Source organism: Sprattus sprattus (assembly GCF_963457725.1).
Source record: "Sprattus sprattus genome assembly, chromosome: 3".
Classification (NCBI taxonomy): Eukaryota; Metazoa; Chordata; class Actinopteri; order Clupeiformes; family Clupeidae; genus Sprattus; species Sprattus sprattus.
Window position 1 is genome coordinate 35,438,461 of NC_137922.1, and position 10,471 is coordinate 35,448,931.

The 10,471-nt window shown below is 44.9% G+C and overlaps 1 protein-coding gene across 1 annotated transcript in view; it reads right to left on the reverse strand.

Annotated features, from left to right (window-relative positions):
* baiap2b (BAR/IMD domain containing adaptor protein 2b) overlaps positions 1-1,675 on the reverse strand; it is a gene marked incomplete at both ends in the record, with an annotated part of 48,102 nt that extends 46,427 nt beyond the window's left edge. The window contains one exon of the mRNA XM_080835461.1: positions 1,579-1,675. Coding sequence (XP_080691587.1) covers positions 1,579-1,675 — 97 coding nt within the window. The remainder of the gene's footprint in view (positions 1-1,578) is intronic.
* Positions 1,676-10,471: the final 8,796 nt, after the last annotated feature.

Here is a 10,471-nt window from a genome sequence, read left to right on the forward strand (position 1 = left end):
GACACACAGGCACACAGGCGCACACACACACACACACACACACACACACACACACACACACACACACACACACACACACACACACACACACACACACACACACACACACACACACACACACACACACACACAAGCAACTCAACTAATGGGAAAGCATGACATGCCTACAGAGCCAATTCAAACACAACAGGTGTGGTTTGGTCTCAAGCTATCTTGTGAGTTGAGTTAACACGACTCAACGGTCACTGCATCAAGCCCACCCCCTGTAACAGAGGATCCTTGGGCTCTAATAACAGCCTCCAAAAATAGGCCTCAATGATAGACGAATTCTTCCGTACCCAACCTCCATTACTGTGCTATTGAGTCGACCGCACTCAGATAATAACACGGCATGATTTAATGGCGAATACCAGATATAATGGGCTTTCACCGTTCATATTGGAGTTAGGGGAGGGAGGAGGACAAAGAGAGCGAGCAGGAGAGAGAGATGGAGGCGCTGGGAGCGTGGGGGTTCGCGATTGAATATGCATTTTTGCCGGAGACGGCGAGGAGCGCAAATGAAAAGGAGAGTAAAGTGCTGCGAACAAGTGAGACTGGGTTAGCGAGTCCCAGAGGAGGAATAATGAATTACGCACCAACACACGCACCAACACACACACACACACACACACACACACACACACACACACACAACACACAGTACTTTATAACTTTTCTTTCAATACTGTGTTTTGCATCCTCTTCTTTGCCCTAGTAACAGCAGCCAATTACCCAGCAGACTGTCCCCTGGAGCATCAATATAAATGTTCATAAGCTCAGACTCACAAAGAAAGGTAGTCATCTCCACGGCAACGCAATGAGTGCCAGTCAACCACTTCCTCTGAGTCCCAGGAGTAGCAAATACCTCAAACCCAAATTTAGCTTTCTGTTCTATTAAAGTTAATTTTCAAATCTTTAGTTCATGACTTTATGGGAGGCTGAGAGATGTTCAAGGTAGAGAGGAGGGATATTGAGGGTACCCTGACTGCTCAATCCTCATGGCAGAACATTTAGAGCGACAGCACCTTTTAAAATGACCAGCAGAAACATCTAGAAACTTTGTTGTGTAGACATGACGTTCCTTGTGATGGATGTTTGTGCTCCTTTGAAAGTCCGACTCATCTTATTTCCTCTCGGGCAACAATCTGAGAGCTTGATTCACGCACAGTTTACTTCTAAAGCTGAAGAAAAAATGAACACTTTTCCAAAGACGTTGTTACAAATATCCTGCAATGCTTTTGATAGAGTGGCTTATTATCTACAAGTCAACCAAACACATACACTTGGTTACCACTCCCTCATCTTTGTGTGCGTGTAAGTATGGGAACAAGTGTGTATGTGTGTATGCGTGTGTGAGTGTGGTAGAGACACAGAGGGAGAGAGTGTATTAGCTGTTCTCGTCATCAACAGTTTCTTTTCATTCCCCTTAGCCCTTCAGTGTCCCCTTCCACATCCATACATTTTACCCTCACGTCTAATCCTGCTACGCTATTCGCCCCTCCACCCAACAGGGGGCGACTACCATTATCTAGAACTCACCAAGATCCTTAGAGCCATGACTCTCGCTGGCCAGCTCCCCCATCCGCACCAGCGCGTCGAAGTAGCCCTTGGCAGCGAAAGTGACACCTGGAAACATGGAAGCATTGGGCACATCAGATGAGGGTGAGCTAACCGCTAACTGCTAACCGCTAACCGCTAACCTGCACCTTCAGTTACCCAAACCCCCGAGGATGGACTCCCCCAGCTTCCAGGGAAAGGTTGCAGGAGCTGGGCAGGGAGGGTGGACAAAGATCCCCCCTCTTCCCCCCAGGGGAAGGGCCCATGAGGGAGGAGGGTAGAGGATAGGGAGGGAATGTGGTAAAGTATGACCAGAGGAAAGGGAGAGGTAGCACTATAATGTCTGTCTATAGTCCTTCAGAACATGAATGATCGATGATTCTAGCGAATGAAAGTAAGTGAGTAAGAGGGCAAAAGAGGTGGGGGTGGGGGGGGGGGAGGTAGATGTTTCGGCGTGTCAGTGCCAATGAGACGTGTCAATATGATACTTGCTTAACACACCCATGCCTCTTAACACACCCATGCATATTCTCTGTATGTGCCATCTCATTACCCCACTCAAGAGTGAAAGTGAAAGTGAAGTGAAAGTCCTCTCTATGGCAGAGGTGGTGTAGACACACACACTCTGAAATCCACCTCTGCATTTAACCCATCCAGGGAAGTGACACACACACACAGTGAAGTGAGGTTACACACTAACCCGGAGCAGTGAGCTGCCTTTGGCGGCGCCCGGGGAGCAGTGATCGGGGTTAGGTGCCTTGCTCAAGGGCACTTCAGCCGTGGATGTGGGCATGGGAGAGCAGTGGTCTACCACTTCACCCGCCCACATTTTTCCTACTGGTCAGGGATCGAACCGGCCACCCTACGGTGTCCGGCCTGAAACCCTAACCAGTAGGCCAAGGCTGCCAGAGACGCCTACCAGAGGTGACTGTTGCTTTGATGAACACATGGAGGGTGAGTGGGAAAATGGTGGTGGAGGTCCTGTGTTGGGGGTCAGTTGATGGGGGTCCTCAGAAGATCTTTTAAATCTTTTTTTTTTTTTTGGAGGGGTGGGCAGTGTGAGTGTTTGGGGTGACGCTGTGGCCGATGCGATGTGAATGAAGCCATGCTGAGGGGCTCCCCTGTTGCCCGACCTCCTGACCTGGAGGCAGCGTGCGAGGGACCGGCCCAGGCCTGTTCTTAGCAGATCCCGGGTCAGACAGACAGGTCATGGGGGCAGGTCTAGGGTGAGCTTGAGCTTTGAAGCAGAGGCAAAGGGGAAAGAGGGAATGAATAAAAGAGAGAGAGAGAGAAATATAACTAAAAAGAGAGAAATCTCATGAAAGGCAGATGTTTGAAAAGCTTAGCCACATCACTAAATAAACGTTACCTATAAGTGTATTAGTAAGCATGGTTAAGCAGGGAGAAATTATTTTACAGCGTAATCTGAAAACAATTACTTATTAAATTAAATAATATTTATCCATCAAATCATCTTTATCAAGGTTGTATTGAAAGAAACTACCAAAGGCACAGCGGCCTTCAAACACTCTAAATATGGAGTGTAAGTGAGAGGGATGCTAAGCCACTAGGGCTAGGCAAACAGCTTGGATGTGTGGATGGGTCGAGAGATGGATGGATGGATGGATGGATGAATGGATGGGCTGGCTAATTTGCTGGCATTCGCGGAAAGAGGCAGGAAGCCTCTGGAGTAGTGGGTGTCCAGGTTGGAAGAAGATTAGCTTGTGAGCCCTTGGGAGGCTGTGTGTGTGTGTGTGTGTGAGAGTGTATATATGCAGCAGTGTGTGTGTGTGTGGGGGGGGGGGTTGTGTGTGTGTGTGAATGATCATACACATGTTTCACTGTGTGTGTGTGTGTGTGTGTGTGTGTGTGTGTGTTACGGGGTCTTCAGGAAAGAGGATTATGGGGTTGATAGAGTGAAGTGATGGGTACAGGAGAGGAGATTTCCTCTCCCCAGTCCAGAGGCTATGAGGCATGCAGCCAATCGCCAGAGAGAGAGACAAGCCCACTCACCAGAAATCAATGGACCATAAGTCCCTACCTTAGCCATGATATAACTACATTACACTCATTCCCCTCCCCACCCCTCTGTCCATCCTTTTCTCTTTTTCTTTTCTCTCTCTGTTTCTCTCTATCTCCAGCTCCCATATCTTTCTTTAATGTACAGAGTTGTCTATATTTTCACTACTTCGCTTGCTGTATTTTTTTCTCCTCCATTATTCTTCCTTTCTTTCCCTCCCTCTCTCTCTCTCTCTTTCTCTCTCTCTCTCTTTATATATATATATATATATATATATATATATATACAGCCGCGGAAAAAATTAAGAGACCACTTCAAAATTATCAGTTTCTCTGGTTTTACTATTTATTGGTATGTGTTAAAGTAAAATGTACATTTTTGTTTTATTCTATAACCTACTGGCAACATTCCTACCAAATTTCAAATAAAAATATTGTCATTTAGATCATTTATTTGCAGAAAAATGACAATTGGTCAAAATAGCAAAAAAGATGCAGTGTCTTCAGATCTCGAATAATGCAAAGAAAACAAGCTCATATTCATTTTTAAACTACACAATACTAATGCTTTAACTTAGGAAGAGTTCAGAAATCAATATTTGGTGGAATAACCTTGATTTAAAATCACAACTGTCATGTGTCTTGGCATGCTCTCCACCAGTCTTTCACATTGCCGTTGGGTGACTTTATGCTACTCCTGGCGCAAGAATTCAAGCAGCTCGGCTTCTTTTCATGGCTTGTGACCATCCATCTTCCTCTTGATCACATTTCAGAGTTTTTTTTATGGGAATCAGGTAGGGATGAGAACCTTTACGATTTTAACGATTCCGGTTCCTTATCGATTCCTGCTTATCGATTCGATTCCTTATCGATTCTCTTATCGATTCTTATTGGGTAAGGGGTGAAAAAAGAGCACAAACGGGTTTTTTACATTAATGTTCTTTTATATAAATTTCTAGAATGCTGCACACACCATAAACAGAATGTTTACATAAATAACCAAAAACTTTTATTAAAAAACAGACATTCTTGCCACTAAATATAAAACAACAATATTTAAATGCATATGTGGTGAGAGTGTTAACTCTAAAGCTATACATTGACATTAAAGAGCACTGTTGATTGCTATTTCACTCATCTATACTGTATGAGTGTATGAGTGAATGAGTGAAATAGCAAACAACCCCTTTACAACCCTTCCTCTGCTACCTACTGATCTTTCTTTTCCAGAGCAGATATAGCCTACCTCAGGAAATGTCTCATAATTGTTGGAACATTACAATGCATCCAGGTTTAGTTTAAGTTAGTCCAATCTAAACCCCTCCCTCATTGCACTCTTGAGATAAACTAAATCTGGCAATAAAATGGCACTAACAAAATCGTTGAATTGTCTGATCTGACATGAAGCCCTTGTTATTGAGTAAACTGAAGGACTGTATATTTTCTTGTAGGTTGCTTGGTTGTATGGCTAATTGCGAACTATTATGCTTAACGCTTCTAATAGCAATGTAGAACCCACTACAAACACAATAACGTACTGAAACATACTTACATGTATCATGCACACAATGCCTCACATACGTATTTGAACAAAGATGATTCGCAAACTAGGCACTCAGTATATTTAAAACTTATAACTATTGCTGCCACTGAATTGAAAGAGAAACTTATCCATATCTAGGGAGCTGCACGCGTTGCTAGGCAACGCCATTATTAACGGAGTCTTTTGCGTTTCATCCCTGACTTACCAAGCCAAGGTAAAGTCCTCAAAATGTTTTATCATAACGGTGTTACTCGTGTGTTATCAGCAAACTTTCTAGAACCAACAGAGGGGAGGCAAGCACTGCCTCTGCCTCAAGCCAACGGCTGAAAATAGAAGATTCTACAGCTAAGCTAGTCTACGTTATATGACAATGTCCAACATCGCCCATTCTGTTAAGCAATTAAATGCTAAGTTTAGTTATGGTTAACACGACAACGCAAACGTTTGCTGATAACACACGAGTAACACCGTTATGATAAAACATTTTGAGGAGTTTACCTTGGTAAGTTAGGGATGAAGCGCCGTCGTTAGTTAGTCAAAATATGACAATCTTGTAATTTAATACCATGTTGTGTGCTCAAGTGCTTATTCATAGTAGATGTACCTCCTCCCTTTGACGAAATACATGTTTTACAGACGTTACAAGTGACCATGTTTGCATTTGTTCGAGTGAAATAAAGCCACACTTTAGATCGCTTCTGTCTAGTTGCCATTTCTGCTGCGGTCTGATTTTTTTAAAGGAAGAGTTCGCGCATGCGCAAACGGCACAGAGGTCCGTTTACAGACCCGGTTTTGAATTTGGCTAACGATTCCAAAGATTCGGCTCATTAGGAACCGGTTCTAAACAAGAACCGGGTTTCGGTTCCCATCCCTAGAATCAGGTCTCGAAATTGGGCTGGCCATGACAGGGTCCTGATCTGGTGATACTCCATCCACACCTTTACTGGCCTGGCTGTGTGGCATGGAGCATTGCCCTGCTGGAAAAAACACTTCTCAGAGTTGGGGAACATTGTCAGAGCAAAAGGAAGCAAGTTTTTCTTCCGGGACAACGTTGTACTTTGCCTGGCTGAGGTTTGTAAAAGACCATAAGGATTGAACCAAAGCGGACTGGAGGGTCTCCTAGTTCGTCTTCTCTGATGAGTCCAATTTCACAGTAGGTGCAAGACTCTGTGGCTTGTAGGCCTCTCCAGGTCTCCGTCTAACCATCAGACGATCATGTGTTGGGCAAAGCTGGTTCGCTTTGGTTCAATCCTTATGGTCTTTTACAAACCTCAGCCAGGCAAAGTACAACGTTGTCCTGGAAGAAAACTTGCTTCCTTTTGCTCTGACAATGTTCCCCAACTCTGAGAAGTGTTTTTTCCAGCAGGGCAATGCTCCATGCCACACAGCCAGGCCAGTAAAGGTGTGGATGGAGTATCACCAGATCAGGACCCTGTCATGGCCAGCCCAATTTCGAGACCTGAAGCCCATAAAAAAAACTCTGAAATGTGATCAAGAGGAAGATGGATGGTCACAAGCCATGAAAAGAAGCCGAGCTGCTTGAATTCTTGCGCCAGGAGAAGCATAAAGTCACCCAACGGCAATGTGAAAGACTGGTGGAGAGCATGCCAAGACACATGAAAGTTGTGATTTTAAATCAAGGTTATTCCACCAAATATTGATTTCTGAACTCTTCCTAAGTTAAAGCATTAGTATTGTGTAGCTTAAAAATGAATATGAGCTTGTTTTCTTTGCATTATTCGAGATCTGAAGACACTGCATCTTTTTTGCTATTTTGACCAATTGTCATTTTTCTGCAAATAAATGATCTAAATGACAATATTTTTATTTGAAATTTGGTAGGAATGTTGCCAGTAGGTTATAGAATAAAACAAAAATGTACATTTTACTTTAACACATACCAATAAATAGTAAAACCAGAGAAACTGATAATTTTGAAGTGGTCTCTTAATTTTTTCCGCGGCTGTATATATATATATATATATATTCTTCTCTCTCTATCTCTCCCACTCTATCCTCACTCGAAGCTGATCCTCTGGAAGGCCTCTCTAGGCTCCTTTCCTGGAAGTTTGGTTCCAGAGTGGCGGCTGCTGATGATTGAGGTTGGCACTGATGCCCGTACCCTCTGCAGCTCCACAGCTGTTTACGCCGAGGCACTGTGCCACGCTCGTCCTCAAAATATGGATGCCCACCAACTGCCGCCCATCACAAACTTGCTACTCTAGTACCATAGGAATACGTGCCCAGTGTTTGTTTGTTTAGCCTGGGATAAAGAAATGTTCTCCACACCCACCCCCCCTCCCCAAATCAAGTTTTTACAGTGCAGCAGTTACTGTTACGTCAGTGCCATGTGCCGTGCCAATCCTTGGCCAAACCCCAAATTTGCCAACTACCCTCCAACAACTCTCCCCTATCCACATAACGCTCTGTACCACAGTGAACCAAACACACTCTTCTTTTCCAGGTTTAAAAAAAAGTTTTGTGTGTGTGTGTGTGTGTGTGTGTGTGTGTGTGTATGTGTGTGTGTGTGTGTGTGTGTGTGTATGTGTGTGTGTACTAATTTCCCACAGGAGAACTGTTACATCAGCACATCAGAACCATGTTGGACCTTTTCATCCTTGCCAAACACGATCAAAATCTTACCAATGTCCCTCGGCACTCCCATAACAAACCTGGACTACTTGTGTACAAATTAAAAGCCACACACTTTGAGCCTAAAATAGAGAATCACGTGAGTTATACTTCCGATTGTTCCCGGCGGGAGACTTGGCGCCACTGTTGGAGCCATGCATCCCCAGATGGTTCCACATGGGCTCCAATATGGCCTCTCCTCATTTCACAGATGGGGTCCATCTTGGCTCTAACCCCCACAGTTGCACCAAAGAGACTCTTCATCTAGAGACTCTGCTAGATCTCCTTCTTCCGATCCGCTTCACCATTCCAGAACACACCTGGACCTTTACCCTAAGCATTGTGGGCAAATGCCACAGATGCACTTTGAGACCCCTCCCTTCAGTTCATGTTCTGGACATAATTTCTTGCTCTCCTACTCCGGTTCTTGTTCTCCTGTGGAGAACCGGAGGGAGTGTTTGCTATGCCAGTCGACGCCTCCCTGTGCCTAGGCTGGGTGATTGATGCTCTGTGCCAGTGTGGTGTCTGCCCAGGCAGCCTGGCACTGACGGAGTGCAATTCCCCTTCCGGAGACACAGCACTATTTTTAGCCTTATCTATCCGCCACACACACTCTCTCCCTGACACACACACCCCCACACACAAACTCTCTCTCTCTCACACACACACACACTTGCCCACCCACACACACATACAAGCATACACAAAATCATAGTAGCTTAAGTTTGAACCACACATGCATGAACACTTGCGAGCGCGCACACACACACACAAACTAAAAATGACTAAAAATCCACCCGGGCTCCACACTCTCTGATAGCACAGCAGGCAGAAGCCCCTCTCCCCCCTCTCTATCAGGATCCCTGCTGTCTGTCGTCACTCATCCCCTTTGTGTGGAGAACAGGTGCCCTCATCCCATTACTCTCTAATCACCTGTGGAAATAAAACTGTGCTCACACATACACCTGCAGCCACCTAATGGAAAAACCCCAGTGTTAATTGATAAACTAATTGGAGCAGCCGGTAAACTAAGTCGATGATTCACGCCTCTGTAATCAATATACCTCATTATAACACATACTAATGGCAGTCTGAGTGTAGATCATAGTTTCATAGTTTAATTTTCAGAGTGTTGAGGGTATGCTGGGCTATGTGTGTTTTATTGAGGAGTTTGTTTGAAAGCCGCCCCTTATGATTGGGTATTACCCGCTTGTACCAAACAACCCAGACAGCCGGAGTCCAAGACCCTTCCAATCTGGTGCAATCACTGGTGCAGTGTGTGACATAAGCAGTGTTCACAGATGGGTTTCTGATTCAGAGAGCCCTTAACATTGCAAAATAACCCCAGACATAAGATCAGAGATCAGAAGATCAGAAGACCAAAGAATAAGACAGAGTTTGATGCGTGTTAGAAGGGCAAGGTTAGTTTTGTTAGTGTGATGGACCCATGGTTGCAGAAAGTCTCCCCCTCCAGACCTCCCCATGCTGAACCAAGTCCAGATCCACATCAAAGAGGCAGGGCTTGTGCCATGTCGGTGCCCGCCTACCAGCAGCCTTGTCCTGGATACCAGCTTCCGTTGTTCCCTTGGCAGGCTTCACAAGGGAGCAGCTAACTCTCCCAGCTCCCAGGCTGGCCTACTTACACTCTGCGCCCCACTTTCCCTTCCGAATGACTCTCAACACCCCCCCACCCCCACCCCCAGCACCAGTCCTGCTGACGTCCTCGCCAGTGGACACAGTGTCCCTGAACACACACACACACACACTTACACACAAATATATATTTACACACACATACGAGTAGACCTTACAATGTGCATACACAAAGAACCAGTGTGTGTATTCACACATACACAGACATGCACACACTCAAACTTCACACACTGCATACTTACACTCAAAATTGCTCAAATACACATACACACACTTATAGAGGAGTGAGTGGATTTCATACTCCCATACAACTGGGGCATGCACACAGACACATACAAATATCACTCACACACACACACACACACACAGAAAAAAAGGGGGACTTAACACACACTGAATGGTGTGTGAGATGGCACATGCATGGATGAGAGATGGGCTTAGGTATGGAAGCTCAGTGGGGACATTTTTGACTTGGGACACTCCATCACAGTCGCAGAAAAGAAGCTACAGGAAGCCACCCTCCCCCCAGCAAACATTCCACTTGAAAAGTTAAACATTTATCACAAAGATTATTTACAGCAACATTTATAAACGACACATTTCAGAAGACAACAGGAAAAACAACAACAATATATCTTCTGTGAGACAGAGCGACGGGTAGAGGAGAAAGAGAAAGAGAGAGAGGGAAAGAGAGAGAGAGAGAGAGACAGAGAGAGAAAGAGAGGGAGAGAGGGAAAAGATAGAGAAAGGGGGAGAACGCCTGCAGGCGCTTTGCCGTGCATTAGCCAAACGACTGCATCACGGCCGTCTCGACAAAAAGTGAGTGAGTCGCCCACCTCGCCGTCATGGTGACGGATGAAGCCCAATATCCTCTCTCCATTTAAATACCATAACTCATGAGAGTTTAAAAAAAGAAAACAATATAAAAAGATAAATAAATAAACAAATCAATAGACGAAAACAAAAGTGTTGAAGCAGCACACCAGTCCATCACTGAAGCAATGAAGGGGAGGAAGGATTGATGATTAG